The 22,052-nt window shown below is 40.8% G+C and overlaps 1 protein-coding gene across 1 annotated transcript in view; it reads left to right on the forward strand.

Annotated features, from left to right (window-relative positions):
* Positions 1–12,346: 12,346 nt before the first annotated feature.
* The window catches only part of plcb4a (phospholipase C, beta 4a), an 83,102-nt gene continuing 73,396 nt past the window's right edge, over positions 12,347–22,052 (forward strand). The window contains exons 1-7 of the mRNA XM_063007994.1: positions 12,347–12,430; positions 17,803–17,883; positions 18,023–18,082; positions 18,808–18,951; positions 20,320–20,399; positions 20,637–20,690; positions 20,851–20,932. Coding sequence (XP_062864064.1) covers positions 12,347–12,430; positions 17,803–17,883; positions 18,023–18,082; positions 18,808–18,951; positions 20,320–20,399; positions 20,637–20,690; positions 20,851–20,932 — 585 coding nt within the window. The remainder of the gene's footprint in view (positions 12,431–17,802; positions 17,884–18,022; positions 18,083–18,807; positions 18,952–20,319; positions 20,400–20,636; positions 20,691–20,850; positions 20,933–22,052) is intronic.

Below are 22,052 nucleotides of genomic sequence, written 5' to 3' on the forward strand. Positions count from 1 at the left end.
GCAGGCGCCGTCAGTCAACCAGCAGGGGCCGCAGTTGTACCAGTTATGAGGACCTATGCACCGACTCTACCCCTAAGCCTTGACTTTTGCTGAAGCATGCAGATGGTAGAGTCAGAATTTGTGAATAGCTGCATGAACCATGGACTTAACCTGCCTTTTGCCTTGTGTTATTGGTGTAGGTTGCTGCTGGTGGTGTAATGGTGTAGGGATTAAAAAAAAAAATATTATTATTATTATTCAGACCACTTGACTTTTTGCACACTTTGTTGTGTTATGGATTTAATTTTGAATTATATAATTGCCATTTTTATTCATCAGTTTACACTTAATTACCCTAAATGCTAAAAGTTTTTCAACAATTTACTAAAAAACGGAAACTGAAATCTCGTATCAGTACCCTCCCAAAAACTGCTTAAATTCTTGGACGCACTCACACTTAAAAACACCATATAAGGAAAGATAAAGAAAAAACAATTAAAACTCTATACCCACATTGTTACATAATTACTCTAACCACCATATGGACTTGTTAAGAAAGCAAATCGACACATCACTTTGACTTTTAAAGACTATTAGCTAGCCATGATGATGACAAAGCAGCTGACATGGCGTTAAGAATTAAACAACAACTCACAGGTCTGGTGCATTTTGTTTGCTGTTATTATTCTTGAGATGTGTCTAGAGCTTAACTCTAGAATTGATTGTGGAATGACACACACCTGGGTCTATAAAGGCCCACAATTTACACTGCATTGTCAGGACAGAAAACAAGCAATGACGTCTAAGCAACTGTCTGTGAATCTCTGCAATCAAATTGTGGGAAGGCATAGATTATGACAAGGATATAAACAAAATCCAGTGTGTTAGAATGAAAAAAGCTTGACACAACCTTAAATTGTTGTAGAGTTGGACATCTGGCCGAATTGGCTATCCGGTCAAGAGAGGCATGGGTATGTGAGGTAAAAAAAAAAAACACATGGGCGCTCTAGAAGAGCTCCAAAAGTCCTGTGCAGAGATGGAAGAACCTTTTGAATGAATAATCATCTCTGCTGTGGCAAGATGGAAGACACTGTTGAGTAAGAGTCGTATGACAGACCACCGTTGCCAAAGTCAACAGGTTGCCAAATACAACATAAGGAAACATCCTCTGGTCTGATGAGATGAAGCACCATTTTTTAAATGTATTTTCTCCCTTTTTCACCCCATTTTTAGTGCGTCCAATTTTTATCCGATTGCGTTATGCTTCCTCTCTACTGGTGCTGACCCCCACCCCGACTGAGGAGAGTGAACTGACACACGCCCCCTCTGACACGTGAGCAGTAGCCGACTGCATCTTTTCAACTGCACAAGGCGAGTTCATATGCCAAACCGCCTTGTGTACGGAGAGCCACACCCTGATCAGCATTATTCCTCTACTCTGTGCAGATGCCATCAGTCAGCCAGCAGAGGTCGTAATTGCATCAGTTATGAGGTCCCTATTTGGCGCCCTACCTGGATGAACAACAGCCCAGTCGGATGGCAGAGCTGAGATTCGATACGATGTATTCGAAATCCCAGCTCTGGTGTGCTAGCGTATTTTACTGATGAAATATTTTCTGGCAAGATGAAGCACCATTAACAGAAAAAAAAAACTGGCTAGTACCATCTTTACAGTGAAACATGGTGGTGGCAGCCTCATGTTATTGGGTGCTTTTTAGCAGCAGGGACTGATAAGAATTGAGGGATAGATAAATACAGTTAAATACAGGAACATCTTTAAAGAAAGCATCCTGCAGAGTACATTCAAACTCAGACTGGGGTAACAGTTAATCTTTTAAAATGACAGTGATTCAAAGCATACAGCCAAAACAACACTTCAGGCTCTGAATGTGTTTTAACCACACACACACAGAAACACGTGCAAGCTTTATGATTTAAGATTTATGCACTTCTCTGCTTGTAGTCTTTGCTGAGGGCCACTTTAGATTGAATGTTTTCTTCTCATGCATTATTGGGTGTTTTATGATGTGTGTTAGAGGTCACTATCCTGAGGCACAGCTTTTTGACATTGGGCTGTACGTTCTGCTCTAAAATGCCTTGATAGTTTTCTGACTATATTTTGCCCTGCATAGATTCAAGACACTCAGTGCCTGAGGCAGCAAAGCAACAGTCCAGTGTCGTCTACAAAAAAGGGAAACCTGTTAAGGCGTTCCATGGTCCCGTGAAACTGCATATATTTTAATGTAAAGGAATGGGGTTGTTTTTGACACTTATACACTAAAAATAACGCAAATACAATATGAAAAACACTGAAATACAATTGAAATAAAAATACAATAAAACCTGCACATTACCTTTACGTCTTCATTGTTTACTTCTTAATTGTGGAGATGCTTGATCTTGGAATAACGTATTCCTTAGCAAGTTTAGCAAATGCGCATTCACATGAGGAGCTGCACAATAGCTTTCGCGCTGGCTACACCGTTATTTCGTAACGTAGCGTGACTTATTGTACTAAAACAATGAACTTATGAGCAGTAATAATTAATAGAAGTTTAGTGTTCCTGTGTCGTTCTTTTAATTAAGTGACATTAAGCTTTTTTTAAGATAAGTGTTTTAGACTCTCTTGGAAAAGCTGATTCTTACAATTTCTCAGCACCCCGAGCTATAACACCAGTTTAAAAGTGAAACAGTGAGGAAAATCCAGCTAAACAAAAATACATGTGGACGCTTTCAGAGTGGATTTGATGCTTATTTAACACAAATGCAGATTCGTCTCATATTCGCACTTTGGCGTTTTTCGCACCGCTCAAGCCGAGCGCTGAATACAACGACAGTCGCACACACATCGAGTTTAAGGAAAACGTCGAGTTTATAGGTACAAATTTCTCAATGAAGGACACTGAGTTTCAAAGATTTCAAGTTTAGGGGACGCCAAGTTACAAGGTACCACTGTATTGTCATTTCAGCCATATACAAGTCCATATTGAAATGAAACACTGTCCTCCAGGACTCAGACTCTAGCCTAAAGACTTGTGACTTGACTTGGACTCTAGCCTAAAGACTTGTGACTTTACTTGGACTCTAGCCTAAAGACTCGTGACTTGACTCGGACTCTAGCCTAAAGATTTGTGACTTTACTTGGACTCTAGCCTAAAGACTCGTGACGTGACTCGGACTCTAGCCTAAAGACTTGTGACTTTACTTGGACTCTAGCCTAAAGACTCGTGACTTGCCTCGGACTCTAGCCTAAAGACTCGTGACTTGACTCGGACTCTAGCCTAACTAAAGACTTGTGACTTGACTCGGACTCTAGCCTAAAGACTTGTGACTTGACTTGAACTCTAGCCTAAAGACTTGTGACTTGACTCCGACTCTAGCCTAAAGACTCATGACTTGACTCGGACTCTAGCCTAAAGACTTGACTTGACCTGGACTCTAGCCTAAAGGCTTGTGACTTGACTCAGACTCTAGCCAAAAGACTCGTGACTTGACTCAGACTCTAGCCAAAAGACTCGTGACTTGACTCGTACTCTAGCCTAAAGACTTGTGACTTGACTCGGACTCTAGCCTAAAGACTTGTGACTTGACCTGGACTCTAGCCAAAAGACTCGTGACTTGACCTGGACTCTAGCCAAAAGACTTGTGACTTGACTTGGACTTTAAATTCAAGATTTGTGACTTGACTCGGACTCTAGTCTAAAGACTCGTGACTTGACTCGGACTCAAGCCTAAAGACTCGTGACTTGACTCGGACTCTAGCCTAAAGACTCGTGACTTAACTCGGACTCTAGCCTAAAGACTCGTTACTTGACTCGGATTCTAGCCTAAAGACTCGTGACTTGACTTGAACTCTAGCCTAAAAACTTGTGACTTGACTCTGACTCGTATTTTGTGACTTGTGAACATCTCAGAAACACTCCAACCTCTATACACACAAGTAATGAAAGCAAATCGACCCCCTACTCTGATGTTTAAAGACCGAAATCTATTATTCAGCCATGAAAACAGCCATAGCAGCTGACATGGCGTTAAGAATTAAAAGAACGTTCAGACTCCACAAAGAAAGGATCAACGATATCTAACCCACATTGTTCTTGCTGTGAGGCAGCAGTGTTACCACAGTAAAAATCAGAACATTGCCTATACCTTTTTATAGCACTATGTCTCACATCATATGTGTTGAATATTGTTTACAGCCCAGGCTCATTAGTGTCTGTGGAATGACACCTCAGCACCTTTCAGAGGCTAAAGCAATAGCTGTTGGGTAAACAACAGAAATACAGAGATGTTTGTGTGATGTTTACTACAAACCTTTTGTGATCTGTCTTTTCAGTTTTAGAGCCGACACCACAAGGGGGAGGTGGTGCTGCTTCCACGTGCATAATTTAAACATAATCCTGTTCCTCTAAGGACTTGTACACACATGCATGAGTTAGCACCAAATTTCATGTTCCATCAGGATCAGATTACACACTTTGATGCTTTTGACAGGGTGAAGTGATTGCAATGGACCCCAGTTGGCCCATTCTGTTTGATATGCTTTCTGGCACTACAGCTGACCACAACACAGCTAGTTCCAGTAAACACAAAGGATAAGGATGATAAAATGATCATTTATAGGTCTCAGGAACGTTGGGGATTGTTTAAACACAGAGCTAAATTTCTATTGTTTCTTAGTATAAATATGCTGGCACAAAAGAGGTCGTGTCTCTGATCAGATCAGTCAATTTATGCTAGATGTTATGGTTTGTTGGATTGGTGTGACTGGGTGTGATAAATCCCATTGGCTTTGTTAGTTTTCAGTCATTCTAAATCTTTTTGTTTTTTCCTCTATAGTCCAGTAGTGAGACGTTGTGTTTCACATAAACTAACGAAAAGGCCATGGGTATATAAAAAGTTTCTTTGACACCTCATTCCAAAACCATGACAACTGATTTAGGACAGAGGTCCCCAACCACCGGGCTGCGGACCGGTAACGGTCCGTGGGTCATTTATTATCGGGCTGCACAGAAAAAATAAATAATGTAGACCAGACCTGGGCATTGTACGGCCCGCGGGCCACATCCGGACTCGGACTCTAGCCTAAAGACTCGTGATTTGACTCGGACTCTAGCCTAAAGACTCGTGACTTAACTCGGGACTCTAGCCTAAAGACTCGTGACTTGACTCGGACTCTAGCCTAAAGACTTGTGATTCAACTCGGACTCTAGCCTAAAGACTTGTGACTTGACTCGGACTCTAGCCTAAAGATTCGTGACTTGACTCGGACTCTAGCCTAAAGACTCGTGACTTGACTCGGACTCTAGCCTAAAGACTTGTGATTTGACTCGGACTCTAGCCTAAAGACTCGTGACTTGACTCGGACACTAGCCTAAAGACTTGTGACTTGACTCGGACTCTAGCCAAAAGACTTGTGATTTGACTCGGACTCTAGCCTAAAGACTTGTGATTTAACTCGGACTCTAGCCTAAAGACTCGTGATTTAACTCGGACTCTAGCCTAAAGACTCGTGACTTGACTCGGACTCTAGTCTAAGGACTTGTGACTTGACTCAGACTCTAGCCTAAAGACTCGTGACTTGACTCGGACTCTAGCCTAAAGACTCGTGACTTAACTCGGACTCTAGCCTAAAGACTCGTGACTTGCCTCGGACTCTAGCCTAAAGACTCGTGACTTGACTCGGACTCTAGCCTAACTAAAGACTTGTGACTTGACTCGGACTCTAGCCTAAAGACTTGTGACTTGACTTGAACTCTAGCCTAAAGACTTGTGACTTGACTCCGACTCTAGCCTAAAGACTCATGACTTGACTCGGACTCTAGCCTAAAGACTTGACTTGACCTGGACTCTAGCCTAAAGGCTTGTGACTTGACTCAGACTCTAGCCAAAAGACTCGTGACTTGACTCAGACTCTAGCCAAAAGACTCGTGACTTGACTCGTACTCTAGCCTAAAGACTTGTGACTTGACTCGGACTCTAGCCTAAAGACTTGTGACTTGACCTGGACTCTAGCCAAAAGACTCGTGACTTGACCTGGACTCTAGCCAAAAGACTTGTGACTTGACTTGGACTTTAAATTCAAGATTTGTGACTTGACTCGGACTCTAGTCTAAAGACTCGTGACTTGACTCGGACTCAAGCCTAAAGACTCGTGACTTGACTCGGACTCTAGCCTAAAGACTCGTGACTTAACTCGGACTCTAGCCTAAAGACTCGTTACTTGACTCGGATTCTAGCCTAAAGACTCGTGACTTGACTTGAACTCTAGCCTAAAAACTTGTGACTTGACTCTGACTCGTATTTTGTGACTTGTGAACATCTCAGAAACACTCCAACCTCTATACACACAAGTAATGAAAGCAAATCGACCCCCTACTCTGATGTTTAAAGACCGAAATCTATTATTCAGCCATGAAAACAGCCATAGCAGCTGACATGGCGTTAAGAATTAAAAGAACGTTCAGACTCCACAAAGAAAGGATCAACGATATCTAACCCACATTGTTCTTGCTGTGAGGCAGCAGTGTTACCACAGTAAAAATCAGAACATTGCCTATACCTTTTTATAGCACTATGTCTCACATCATATGTGTTGAATATTGTTTACAGCCCAGGCTCATTAGTGTCTGTGGAATGACACCTCAGCACCTTTCAGAGGCTAAAGCAATAGCTGTTGGGTAAACAACAGAAATACAGAGATGTTTGTGTGATGTTTACTACAAACCTTTTGTGATCTGTCTTTTCAGTTTTAGAGCCGACACCACAAGGGGGAGGTGGTGCTGCTTCCACGTGCATAATTTAAACATAATCCTGTTCCTCTAAGGACTTGTACACACATGCATGAGTTAGCACCAAATTTCATGTTCCATCAGGATCAGATTACACACTTTGATGCTTTTGACAGGGTGAAGTGATTGCAATGGACCCCAGTTGGCCCATTCTGTTTGATATGCTTTCTGGCACTACAGCTGACCACAACACAGCTAGTTCCAGTAAACACAAAGGATAAGGATGATAAAATGATCATTTATAGGTCTCAGGAACGTTGGGGATTGTTTAAACACAGAGCTAAATTTCTATTGTTTCTTAGTATAAATATGCTGGCACAAAAGAGGTCGTGTCTCTGATCAGATCAGTCAATTTATGCTAGATGTTATGGTTTGTTGGATTGGTGTGACTGGGTGTGATAAATCCCATTGGCTTTGTTAGTTTTCAGTCATTCTAAATCTTTTTGTTTTTTCCTCTATAGTCCAGTAGTGAGACGTTGTGTTTCACATAAACTAACGAAAAGGCCATGGGTATATAAAAAGTTTCTTTGACACCTCATTCCAAAACCATGACAACTGATTTAGGACAGAGGTCCCCAACCACCGGGCTGCGGACCGGTAACGGTCCGTGGGTCATTTATTATCGGGCTGCACAGAAAAAATAAATAATGTAGACCAGACCTGGGCATTGTACGGCCCGCGGGCCACATCCGGACTCGGACTCTAGCCTAAAGACTCGTGATTTGACTCGGACTCTAGCCTAAAGACTCGTGACTTAACTCGGGACTCTAGCCTAAAGACTCGTGACTTGACTCGGACTCTAGCCTAAAGACTTGTGATTCAACTCGGACTCTAGCCTAAAGACTTGTGACTTGACTCGGACTCTAGCCTAAAGATTCGTGACTTGACTCGGACTCTAGCCTAAAGACTCGTGACTTGACTCGGACTCTAGCCTAAAGACTTGTGATTTGACTCGGACTCTAGCCTAAAGACTCGTGACTTGACTCGGACACTAGCCTAAAGACTTGTGACTTGACTCGGACTCTAGCCAAAAGACTTGTGATTTGACTCGGACTCTAGCCTAAAGACTTGTGATTTAACTCGGACTCTAGCCTAAAGACTCGTGATTTAACTCGGACTCTAGCCTAAAGACTCGTGACTTGACTCGGACTCTAGTCTAAGGACTTGTGACTTGACTCAGACTCTAGCCTAAAGACTCGTGACTTGACTCGGACTCTAGCCTAAAGACTCGTGACTTAACTCGGACTCTAGCCTAAAGACTCGTGACTTAACTCGGGACTCTAGCCTAAAGACTTGTGAATTGACTCGGACTCTAGCCTAAAGACTCGTGACTTGACTCAGACTCTAGCCTAAAGACTTGTGATTTGACTCAGACTCTAGCCTAAAGACTTGTGACTTGACTCGGACTCTAGCCTAAAGACTCGTGACTTGACTCGGACTCTAGCCTAAAGACTTGTGATTCAACTCGGACTCTAGCCTAAAGACTCGTGACTTGACTCGGACTCTAGCCTAAAGACTTGTGATTCAACTCGGACTCTAGCCTAAAGACTCGTGACTTGACTCGGACTCTAGCCTAAAGACTCGTGACTTGACTCGGACTCTAGCCTAAAGACTTGTGATTTGACTCGGACTCTAGCCTAAAGACTCGTGACTTGACTCGGACTCTAGTCTAAAGACTCGTGACTTGACTCGGACTCTAGCCTAAAGACTCGTGACTTAACTCGGACTCTAGCCTAAAGACTTGTGACTTAACTCGGGACTCTAGCCTAAAGACTTGTGAATTGACTCGGACTCTAGCCTAAAGACTCGTGACTTGACTCGGACTCTAGCCTAAAGACTTGTGATTTGACTCAGACTCTAGCCTAAAGACTTGTGACTTGACTCGGACTCTAGCCTAAAGACTCGTGACTTGACTCGGACTCTAGCCTAAAGACTTGTGATTCAACTCGGACTCTAGCCTAAAGACTCGTGACTTGACTCGGACTCTAGCCTAAAGACTTGTGATTCAACTCGGACTCTAGCCTAAAGACTCGTGACTTGACTCGGACTCTAGCCTAAAGACTCGTGACTTGACTCGGACTCTAGCCTAAAGACTTGTGATTTGACTCGGACTCTAGCCTAAAGACTCGTGACTTGACTCGGACTCTAGCCTAAAGACTCGTGACTTGACTCGGACTCTAGTCTAAGGACTTGTGACTTGACTCAGACTCTAGCCTAAAGACTCGTGACTTAACTCAGGACTCTAGCCTAAAGACTCGTGACTTGACTCAGACTCTAGCCTAAAGACTTGTGATTTGACTCAGACTCTAGCCTAAAGACTTGTGACTTGACTCGGACTCTAGCCTAAAGACTCGTGACTTGACTCGGACTCTAGCCTAAAGACTTGTGATTCAACTCGGACTCTAGCCTAAAGACTCGTGACTTGACTCGGACTCTAGCCTAAAGACTTGTGATTCAACTCGGACTCTAGCCTAAAGACTCGTGACTTGACTCGGACTCTAGCCTAAAGACTCGTGACTTGACTCGGACTCTAGCCTAAAGACTTGTGATTTGACTCGGACTCTAGCCTAAAGACTCGTGACTTGACTCGGACTCTAGTCTAAAGACTCGTGACTTGACTCGGACTCTAGCCTAAAGACTCGTGACTTAACTCGGACTCTAGCCTAAAGACTTGTGACTTAACTCGGGACTCTAGCCTAAAGACTTGTGAATTGACTCGGACTCTAGCCTAAAGACTCGTGACTTGACTCGGACTCTAGCCTAAAGACTTGTGATTTGACTCAGACTCTAGCCTAAAGACTTGTGACTTGACTCGGACTCTAGCCTAAAGACTCGTGACTTGACTCGGACTCTAGCCTAAAGACTTGTGATTCAACTCGGACTCTAGCCTAAAGACTCGTGACTTGACTCGGACTCTAGCCTAAAGACTTGTGATTCAACTCGGACTCTAGCCTAAAGACTCGTGACTTGACTCGGACTCTAGCCTAAAGACTCGTGACTTGACTCGGACTCTAGCCTAAAGACTTGTGATTTGACTCGGACTCTAGCCTAAAGACTCGTGACTTGACTCGGACTCTAGCCTAAAGACTCGTGACTTGACTCGGACTCTAGTCTAAGGACTTGTGACTTGACTCAGACTCTAGCCTAAAGACTCGTGACTTAACTCAGGACTCTAGCCTAAAGACTCGTGACTTGACTCGGACTCTAGCCTAAAGACTTGTGATTCAACTCGGACTCTAGCCTAAAGACTTGTGACTTGACTCGGACTCTAGCCTAAAGACTCGTGACTTGACTCGGACTCTAGCCTAAAGACTCGTGACTTGACTCGGACTCTAGCCTAAAGACTCGTGACTTGACTCGGACTCTAGCCTAAAGACTCGTGATTTGACTCGGACTCTAGCCTAAAGACTCGTGACTTGACTCGGACTCTAGCCTAAAGACTTGTGACTTGACTCGGACTCTAGCCAAAAGACTTGTGATTTGACTCGGACTCTAGCCTAAAGACTCGTGATTTAACTCGGACTCTAGCCTAAAGACTCGTGATTTAACTCGGACTCTAGCCTAAAGACTCGTGACTTGACTCGGACTCTAGTCTAAGGACTTGTGACTTGACTCGGACTCTAGCCTAAAGACTCGTGACTTGACTCGGACTCTAGCCTAAAGACTCGTGACTTAACTCGGACTCTAGCCTAAAGACTCGTGACTTAACTCGGGACTCTAGCCTAAAGACTTGTGAATTGACTCGGACTCTAGCCTAAAGACTCGTGACTTGACTCGGACTCTAGCCTAAAGACTTGTGATTTGACTCAGACTCTAGCCTAAAGACTCGTGACTTGACTCGGACTCTAGCCTAAAGACTCATGACTTAACTCGGGACTCTAGCCTAAAGACTCGTGACTTGACTCGGACTCTAGCCTAAAGACTCATGACTTAACTCGGGACTCTAGCCTAAAGACTTGTGACTTGACTCGGACTCTAGCCTAAAGACTCATGACTTAACTCGGGACTCTAGCCTAAAGACTTGTGACTTGACTCGGACTCTAGCCTAAAGACTCGTGACTTGACTCGGACTCTAGCCTAAAGACTTGTGACTTGACTCGGACTCTAGCCTAAAATCTCGTGACTTGACTCTGACTTATTTTGTCTCATTCTTGCTGTAAACACGTCTTAAGATGTGTAACAGTACGGGGTTGTCGTTGTTGTAACATTTTTCATTTCAAAATTCTCCACACATTCTTTATTGGGGACAGGTCAGGACTGCAGGCAGGTCAGTCCAGTACCCGTACCCTCTTCTTCCGCAGCCATGCCTTTGTAATGTGTGCAGCATGTGGTTTTGCGTTGTCTTGTTAAAAAATGCATGGACGTCCCCGGAAAAGATGACGTCTTGAAGGCAGCATATGTTGCTCTAAGATCTCAATGTACTTTTCTGCATTAATGCTGCCATCACACTGACACAGCCCCATATCATGACAGACCCTGGTTTTTGGACTTGCTGACAACAGTCTGGATGGTCCTTTTCGTCTTTGGTCCGGAGCACAGTGTCCATTTTTTTCCAAAAAAGACCTGGAATGCTGATTCATCTGATCACAATACACGTTTCCACTGTGTGATGGTCCATCCTAGATTCCTCAGAAGTAAAACATTTACTAGGTGTGTCCACATACTTTTGCCCATATAGCGATTCCATTATCATAATTTTGAATGGATAATATGCCATTAATATCAGTCGATAGAATCACTTTCTTTTGCATTGGCCCTGAAATAAATTCTTCAACATAAAAGGATGACAACATTCATAGCAATGCCCTTTAAAATTAAACGGTCACCCTATTTGTTTGCTGGGAAAACAATCTATTATCATCCCGGCAGGCTATAATTCAATATGACATCTAGTCTTTTATTCACTCAGGGAATTATGGGGTAAGATAGCAGAACGATTGGATTATGATGACACAAATGTGCTGCCTCAGAGTTTTTAGCAATACATGCTAGTATCTCAGACACACAACACTTGATTAGCTTGAGAAACACACTATAAAGCCGGAGTGTTAGCAATACTGATCTGTTTGCACAATCAAAAGTTTAGTAGTAGCATAAATTGTGGGGTAAATGTTGTCGGTCACAGTCAAACAACAAATGACTGTCATTAGTCAACTGTTAACTTTTAACTAACAAGCATATAGAATCACAGATCATGGCCCAGGGGTTGCACACATGTGCAGCAGTCAACATTTTTACACTGGGATTTATTTATTAGGATTTTAACATCATGCTTTACACACTTTGGTTACATTCATGACAGAAATGATAGTTACTCATTACACAAGATTCATCAGTTCACAAGTTTAATGTCAAATTAACCTGGTTGCATGTCTTTGGCGCTCCAGGAGGGAACACACGCAAACACGTTACTTTTTTTGGTCTTCTGTGACAAAAAGCTCAAATTGGAGTCAGCAGTTCTAGCACCTCCCATTCTCTGTATTTATGGATGCTCATTCTGGTTTGTATGTTCTCACAATGTATTCTGTGTGAAGTTATGCATTAGTTTCTCTGTATTTTCTGTTTTATAGGTACAGATGGCAAAAGCCTATGAGTTCAATTGGCAGAAGCCGGTGCCTGATTTTATGCAGGCAGGAGAGTATTTTGATAGATTTGATGAGGTAAGTAAATTGCTTTCCTGCTCTTTTGTGTTGGAACTTGCTGAACTTTGTGGCTTTTATTTAATGTACATGTGATTCTTACAAGATTTGACTTGCTTTGTCTTCTGAATGTTATTAGAGGTAATGTTCTTATTTAAAAGAAACTGCTGGGCTTTTCTACAGAAAATGGCTTTTAACTTGAATACGTCTTGCCAAATGTTCAGCTGTAATCATTTATGAAATGACATTTTTATGCTTTTTTTCAATATCTGTGTAGATTTCCTTCAGGTACTCCCTTAAATATGCAGGTGGATTGGTTGCTCTAAAGTAAATGTAAATTAATTAAATGAGTGTGCTGCTCTGTGATTGATTACTGCACAATTCAGGGTTCAGTTCTGGATGATGCTGAATGTGCTGCAGTTCTGACCAGGATCAAAAAGGAAAAGATATAAGATAAATATTCATACACCAGAGCTTTTGTCGTCTTCGGTCAAAAGCAATCATTTTAAGCGTTCTGCACTTCAAAGTGCCTGGTCACTGAGGACATCTGCTTTCTCAAACATCCTTTGAGAATTCCTGATCAGGCAATGGAAGTTTATTTTGGACCAGATATTTCTGGAAGGCTGTTATTCTCACGTACAGTGTGTGAGTGACCCGAGTGAAGCCGTCAGACCCGAGCAGAGATTTCCCGCGGGGTGGGCTGATTGAGCACTTGGGACTTCACTGAAAGAAAAAAAGCAATTTTAAAACATGTTTGTTTGCTTTAGTGAATCTCCTCTGTTCCATTGTGCTGCTTGGTGAATCACATTGAACTTTAAGACAGGAACTGACGGGAATGGATCTTAATTCCGCAGTGTTTATGTTGTGACTTTTCTGTGGTATTTGTTTTGTTCCCAAGCCTTGACAGACAGTCCATTCAAGTTTTTCCTTCAGACAGAGGAGGCTTTCACAGAAAGAGAAAATGTTGAGACAAATCAGGGATTGTATTATACAGTAGATAACTAGAATTAGGGCTGATCGACAAAAAGTTATCTGGCATATTACTGTAATATTTATTTACTCCTAATTACTCACTAGAATCTAGTACAGGTTTTTCAATCAATCCCATTGTTAAGAGAGTGTAAGCGGGCTCCATGAAGACCTGGGTTGACCTGCTTGAGTGGAGACTAGGAGTCTAGACTACAAAGATAACAACAAAGCAAGCAACATACACCGATCAGCCATAACATTAAAACCACCTACTTGTTTCTACTCTCACTGTCCATTTTATCAGCTCCACTTACCATATAGAAGCACTTTGTAGTTCTATAATTACTGACTGTAGTCCATCTGTTTATCTACATACCTTTTTAGCCTGCTTTCACCCTGTTCTTCAGTGGTCAGGACCCTCACAGGACCACCACAGAGTAGGTATTATTTTGGCAGTGGATCATTCTCAGCACTGCAGTGACACTGACATGGTGGTGGTGTGTTAGTGTGTGTTGTGCTGGTATGAGTGGATCAGACACAGCAGTGCTGCTGGAGTTTTTAAATACCATGTCCACTCACTGTCCACTCTTGTAGACACTCCTACCTAGTTGGTCCACATTGTAGGTGTAAAGTCAGAGACGATCGCTCATCTATTGCTGCTGTTTGTGTTGGTCATCGTCTAGACCTTCATTAGTGGTCACAGGACGCTGCCCACGGGGCGCTGTTGTCTGGATATTTTTGGTTGGTGGACTATTCTTAGTTCAGCAGTGACAATAAGGTGTTTAAAAACTCCATCAGCGCTTTCATACCAGCACAACACACACTAACACGTTTTAATGATATGGCTGATCGGTGTATCTGTCCTTAAGCAGTAAATGGTTGTAAAGCAGTTGTAAAGCCTATAGGGGGTAACACCCAAAGTCATGTGACCAGACAAGAGATAGCCATAGCGTCTGTTCTGGGTTCTTGTTCAGAGACACTGCTGGAGCAACCCACGGCCGTGTCAATAAATTCTGCAATCCAGTCAACTATAATCTTTGTTTTTATTTATCATCTCACCATATTTTTTCATGGCATAATTTAAAGTAGAGGATCTCCAGTGGCCTGCACACTTTTAACCACTTAAAATGTAATTAAGTTAGTGCCTGACCCCTTTTTAAAAGACACACTCCCAACGACTTTTCCCTTAAAATTATACTCCAAAATCTTGTGGAAAGAATAATGTTAGCTGTCATAGCAACTGCAAAGGGGGGGGGGGGGGGGGGGGGGTGTCTGTATTAATGGGACCACAAACATTTGGCTGTGTAGTGTCCATCTGGGGATTTTAATAATATCTAAAAAGTGGATCTTTAACCAATCTATCTGGCTGAATTGATTTAGAAGATGAAGATATACTTTATTTGTCATATATACATATACAGGTGTACAGTACAATAAAATTCTTCCTTCTCATATCCCAGCTTGTTTTTGGAAGCTGGGGTCAGAGCGCGGGGTCAGCCACCTTATGGCGCCCCTGGAGCAGACAGGGTTAAGGGCCTTGCTCAAGGACCCAACAGTGGATGCTTAGCAGAGCCTGGATTTGAACCGCCAATCTTCCGGTTGATAGCCTAAAGCTCTACCCACTAGGCTACCACTGTCCCCATTTAACCACATTTATTGGTTTTCTGGCACAGACTGTGGAAAAAAACATTCCAAATGCCATTCCAAAATGAGTCTTGAGTATGTTTCTGCATTATAACCTCTTTAGTATTCCATCCACTTTCTGCAGTAAACCACCTTCACTGGCAGTAAAACATAAACAGTCATAAAGCAGAGTACAACCTTCACCATGCCTGACAGTACATACAGTATAGTGTGTTACAGTTTGGATGCATCACACATTCTACTTTTCACCTTTCCTCGACTTCAAAACTGTTCTCAAGAAGGTCTTTTCTTTGTCTATGCAATAAACAACAAAGATAATTGAGCTTTAAATTGCCAGTTGTGAAGCAGAGCTGTTTACTTGAACAGCAGCTTCTATAAGTTTATTTTATGAGGACCTATTTTTGTTCATCTAGAGGAATGTCATTTCAGGAAAAGGCAAAAGTTGGGTTTTATTTCAAACCTTAAAAAGACTGCTTGTACTATTACCATGCTTTACCATTTTCTACAGAAAATTCTTGTTACTTAGAAATGAATCTTAATGATTCTTGATTTCTGTAATGACTAGGGGTGCACCGATCCGATACTCTATCGGTATCGGTCCGATATTGGGCCAAATCACTGTATCATCGGTAGGAAAAAAACGTGTAATCTCATCCAATCCTTACTGTTGCTTAATGTAAATAAGGCCATTCAGAAATTAAAACACACTGATCTACTTAAACTTTTAGCATTTAAAAAAAAATCATCTACTACTTCCACAGCTAAAAACACTGTTTAAACACAATAAAAACCACTTTATAAATCATAAATCGCTCACCTGAGATAAAGAAAACCTATCTTGTCCCGGCTTGGAGATATCTCACATCCTCAACGATTAATCTATTAGTGTTATGAAATAAAACAAACGACACCGTTTCCCGTTTAGCCACAGATGTCCTCTTTAAAATCCAGCAGGGTTTTTAATAAGCGCACTTTGGCTTTTAATCATCTAAAAACGTGACAGAACTTTAACAGAAAATCTCAACCAAACTCTGCGTCAATTGTAATTGGTCCATTGCGTTTGATTGACATCCACATCTTCCAATTGTAGACACTTTGGACGACACACCGTAAAGCGAGATGTGTCACATGAACAACAGCTCAAACGTAAGTGAAACCTGTTAGTAGCGCGGTCGTCATGTCAGCTGTGTGGAGTTATTTTAAGCTCAAGGAAGATAAAGGCAAACAATAAAAAACATAAAAACAGCAGTTCTGCATAAGTGTAATATTGTAGATTCTGTATTTATTCCTTTAGAATATTTGTTCCACAGTCTGGGCATTGTTATTTAGATAGCTAGGTTAACCATGGTGCATTGAGACAGGTATTTCTTGATGCTTGCTCAATAATCCAGGTACACAAATCTACAAAGTTGAATCAGTTCATCCTGACACAAGTTTGTTGTAGAGATACATTTCATCACTCATCCAAGTGACTTCTTCAGTCTGAGCTGGTGGTGAATAACCCGACCTTATATGCAGACGATTTGCATAACGACCGATCACCGCCCATTGCATAACCATTGAAACCGGTGATCAGGTCCATATGCAAATCACAATGACCATTAATTACAGTGTGCCTTTTACATATGATTGGGGTATAGCTCCTATCACGGCGTTGAATGAGTGACGAAACGTATCGCTACAACAAACTTGTGTACAGATGAACTGATTCAACTTTGTGGATGAGACATGTATTATTACTGCTTAGTTGTTTAAGAGGAGAAATGACAGTATCGGATTGGTTCTGTATCGGCAGTTACTCAATTTGCGGTATCGGACAAAGTGGTATCGAGCCAGCCCTAGTAATGACCTTGCTAGACTTTCCACTTGTAATACTTGTGGCATGGTTTAATGGGTGCAATAAAACTAGATTTATTTATATCCTCACAGGTTACCACAGGCTGAAGAAAATTAAACCTTTTAAGATGGAATTAAAGGGCCATGCCACAAAGTTTAAAAACTCTTGAGACATAAAAAACATCCATATTACCCAAGTGTGTCTTTAGAATATTAGTCTTCTTATGTATTATTTTACTATTTTTTGGTTTCTCTTAAATGTTCATAATAAGAGAGCTTTAGCTTGGTGATTTGTGCTTCAAGTCAATTGTAAAAATTGAATTGGTCAGGGATCCATTTTTTTTTTTTTTTTTTCTGTCTAGCACTCTCAAAAGTTTCTGCCAGTAGTTCAAAGACATCAGTATTATTCCTTCAGTTCTTTGATATAGTTCAGCTGTCAGATTAATGGAAATAAGATCACCAAAAGATCATGACCTGGACAATTCTAATCTTTGTAAAGACAAGTTATTGCTTTTAAAGATTTTTAAAGCTTCTTAATCCTTTTTCTTCTGACTGTGATCTGTGTCACATTTTTTTTGCCTGCTGGATTCTTTGTTAGGAATTGATCCAAGTAGGCCAAAACTGTGTTGTATGTCTACATCTTCACTATTATTGGTAAAGTTATCTGTCTTTTGCAAGATTACAACATTTGGAGGATCTGTTTTGTATGTTAGGTGAAAAACATGCGAGATCTGATGTATTATTTGCTAAATGTATTTCAAATAATTTCAAATAAGTTTGACAACATTGCTGGGGCCATTAATTAAGCCATTTTGTCATAGGTTTATATATGTACTATGATCATTTTTTACAGAATAATATTCTTAACATTTTATATTAGCATAAGCATAAAGTTTAAATGACCCACAGTTGTGGTATCTTTTTATTATATTTTTTAAATTAAGGATTCGTTTGTGTTGGAGCTGAACAGTTTTTTTAAAGTGGATGCTTTTGGGTTCTTCATCACCTGGAAAAGTGAGGGAAAGGTAAGATTATTCCTATTACACTAATTTAGCATTTCAACTTCATTTTAGTGAGTTTCACCATGCTAGCTGAAACCTTACTTGTTTTGTGTGTGCTTTGTGTGTCAGTTTTTGCTGTATTCATGTAATCTTTCATCCATAGGAAGGTCAGGTTCTGGAGTGTTCATTAATCAACAGTATTCGAAATACAAACTTGCTCAAGGTAAGACATTAACTCGTGCTAATTTTCAGATATTTTACAGATAATTTCTTGGGAGTTGGGGGGAAAACCCAGCTTCTTTTTGGTCACGAGTGTGAAGTTGCCATTGACATGCTCCTATCAATGTGACATTTTTTCCACAAAGTTTAGTTAGCAATTCAAAACTAAGCCAGCCCTAGTTGTGCAGGCAATACAAAAGCGTGAATGTTAAGCGTAACATAGCATGAAATAGAATTTATTGTGACTTAATCCCTTTGCTGTTGAGCTTTTTTATTTCTTCAAAAGCCCTGGACAACTTTTTAAGATTTATGGTATTGTATACTCAATACATACCACAGATATTAAACCAGAAAGCCAGCAAACTGGGAATTGACTGGATCTTCCAGCAGAGCAATAGCAACAAAAATAGTTTGCTATTGATTTTCTCAAGGTTTAGCCACAATCAAACCAGTCCCCTAATCTATTGTAAATCCCATAAATAACCTGTTGAATGTGCAGTTGAATTCTTAAGGAGAATCCACAAGCATTCAGCTTGGAATCTAAAGTATCTGAAAAGAGTCTGTATGGTCACTCTAGTCTCATTAAGCATTTTTGTCCATATATTGGATGAAAGATGAAAAGGTTATGTAATAAAGAAAGGTTTTTACAGCGTGTTTAGTTCATTTGTTTTCTAGATTGTTTGTGGAGACTGTATGTTGTGTATTTACTTGTGTTTTGTGCACCTGTAGGATCCAAAGTTTGTGTCTGCACTTGAAGCAGCAGGAAAAACTGAGAGTGATGTGGAGGGAAGAATCATCTGTATATGCAGTGGCACTGACCTGGTTAACCTCAGCTTCATGTACATTCTGGCTCATAACTTGAGCACTGCAAAGGTGAACTACTGAAATAGTTCAAAGAAATTTTTCCTGCCTCTCTTTGATATCGTTCAGCTTTCACATAAATGAAAAAAATCACAAAAAGATCATGGCCTGGACAATTCTAATCTTTGTAAAGACGAGTCATTGCTTTTAAAGATTTTTAAAGCTCCTTAATCCTTTTCTTCTGACTGAGATCTGTGTCACGTTTTTTGGCTGCTGGATCCTTTGTTAAAAATTGATTTGATGTATGTCTACATCTTTACTATTATTGGTAAAGTTATCTGTCTTTTGCAAGGTTACAAATATTTGGAGGATCGGTTTTGTATGTTAGGTGGAAAACATGCCAAATATGATGTCTAACAACATTGCTGGGGATATTTATTAAGCCATTTTTTCTATTTTATTTATGCATTTTCTCCTATTTTTTCCCAAATTAGTGTAGTCAATTTGTCTTCCGCTGCTGGGGGACCCCTCACTGCAGTTGAGGAGGGTATATTGCTGCTCACGCCTCCTCCGACCCGCGCGCAGTTATTTGCGGAACCCTTTTTTTACCTATGCACTCTGCCAATCAGGGTCCATACACAGCCCACCCACATAGTCCATTCATCCCGCCCCAGCAGAACCGTGTCTTCTGCAGGCACTGGCAATTATGCCCGCTAGATGGCGCCCAGCCGACCAGTGGCAACGCCAAGATTCCGAGGAGTTCAGAATCTCGGCGCTGGTGTGCTAGCAGAATATCTTACTGCAGCAACTGGGTGCCACTATGGTCTTTTTCACAGAAAAAAAAATAATTTAACTTTATTCCTTTTATGTTTTTTTTAGGTCACCAATGCATAAAGTTACCCACAAATAAATGACCCACAGTTGTGGTGGTTTTTTTTTTTTTTTTTATTAATTAAGGATTTGTTTGTGTTGGAGCGGAACCGTGTTGGAGGTAAACTACTGATGTGTTGACACATCGTCTCAGTTTGTTTTCATCCTGGAGAACTTTTATAAAACGCTAGGTGCTGAAGAGGCATCATCAGTTTTTTCAGATTTAAACTAAAAATAATAATAAATAAAATATTGAGAAAAAATAGGTGAAGCAAATTTCAGCATAAAAATGTTCATAGATTTTTTTATCACATGTCAAAACAGTCCATGGAGTCCCTAAAATGTGATGGTATTTTTATGCTTTTATGTCATGATTTCTGTCGAACTCCACACAAGAACAATCTCTCTCTGGAAAAATTTTTCACTTTCAAATAAATTCTGTTTAAAATTTAAAATGTGCACATAGTCCTCAACATAGTCTTGTTTTTTTTTATTTTTACTGCCATAAGAGGATGATATTTGCTGGATAGATTTCTCCTGGCACATTCATTTGCCTTTGTGTTTTCGCAGCAATGGACAGACAGCTTGCGATTATTGATTCACAACACCCGGGCAAACAGTGTGTGCCCAATGACCTGTCTGAAGAAGCAGTGAGTGAATAGCCAGACTGCCATTTGCAAACATAATAGAGCTATAAGTCAGTGCATCATTTTTTGAATGAAATATGTTGTTTGCAGACTGATTTATAAACATGCGAAATCATTAAAGGTTATGATTTCACTCTTATTTCTCGATCATACTGTTTTATGGGCTGTTTATGCTGTTGTTTATTCTGGATCAAGTTTGTTATTGCTTTTAACGATTTTATGACATTATTCCCATTCTAGCTGGATGAGGCTGTCATCGTTGACCAATGTGAGTGGAAAAATCCCAGTGAGAAGGTAAACAGAGCTATCTGATGAGAAGAAAACATAACTTCTAGATTAAATGATTGAGTCACGTTTAGGGTGTGGCTGGTTGTCTTTGTGTGTGGTGGTCTTGCTTTGAAGTCATGAGTCTGGATGTGCATAATTTTGGTTTTAATAATTTCTTATTCTGCAGCATTACAAGAACATTTGCGTCTGGAAAAACGGAGCGGGTTATATTTCAAGCACTGAAAGACCTTGGTCTGCCCAGTGGGAAGGTAAAGTGTCCTTCAAATTACTTTTGGCTGTATAAAGTCATACTTCTGGGTAATTGCTGTACCGACTCTCACTGGCATTCCCTGTCTGTTTAATATAGTGTGTGCCACTATATTGCAAAAACTACAAACCGAAATTTCCAAAAAGGTTGGGACAACAAGTTGGGAAGTCTCTCACAAAAGGGGTCACATTTCGTCTTTGCTTGTAAAAACTGACACTTTCGTGGCTCTTTTTTTTTCTATTTTATTTATGCATTTTCTTCCAATTTAGCGTAGTCAATTTGTCGTCCGCTGCTGGGGGATCCCCGATCGCAGTCGAGGTGGGTATATTGCTGCTCACGCCTCCTCCTACCTGCGCACAGCCCTTAGCGGAACCCTTTTTCACCTATGCACTCTGTCAGGGTCCTTACACAGCGTTTGAAGGCCCCACCCACATAGTCCGGTCATCCCGCCCTAGCAGAACCGTGTCTACTGCAGGCACTGCCAGTTATGCCCGCAAGATGGCACCCAGCCGACCGGTGGCAACACAGAGTTTCGAACCTTCGAATATCTTGCTGTGCCTCTTGGTGGATCATTTTCTACTCATTCATGATTCTTTCACCTGTTCCCAAATTGCATGTTTATAGTGGAATGTTTCAAAATGGTATAACCTCAGTATATTTTATGAACTTTTTTTTTAGTGTGTTACAAACATCAATGTCAAAATGTGTATTTAATTTGTATTTGCATTACAAAGTAAACTGGCAAAACATTAAAATTAATTTCTTTGTTCTTTTTTAGTTGTATAAAGGTTTAAAAGGATTAACAAATTACATATTTTTATTTTTATGACATTTTACAAAATGCTCCTTTTTTTGTAAATGTTTGTGGAACACCCTCCTTCTTAATTTTGCCATTTTAAGACACTCACTGCAAGCAATCATGCACTAAATGTTCCTAATCTTACGTGGCTCTATTACATTTCTGCACTGCTCGAGGTGTTCCTAAATGTGTGTTGTTATTATGAACTGTAAATGTCAGGACGCAAATACAGCTCCATTGTAAAGTGGTCGACCTCGTATATACAGAATAGGTGTCCAAGTGCTAAGACCTATAGCCCGTAAAAATCCTCTGATGGGAGTTA

This window comes from Trichomycterus rosablanca, chromosome 13, assembly GCF_030014385.1.
Source record: "Trichomycterus rosablanca isolate fTriRos1 chromosome 13, fTriRos1.hap1, whole genome shotgun sequence".
NCBI lineage: Eukaryota > Metazoa > Chordata > Actinopteri > Siluriformes > Trichomycteridae > Trichomycterus > Trichomycterus rosablanca.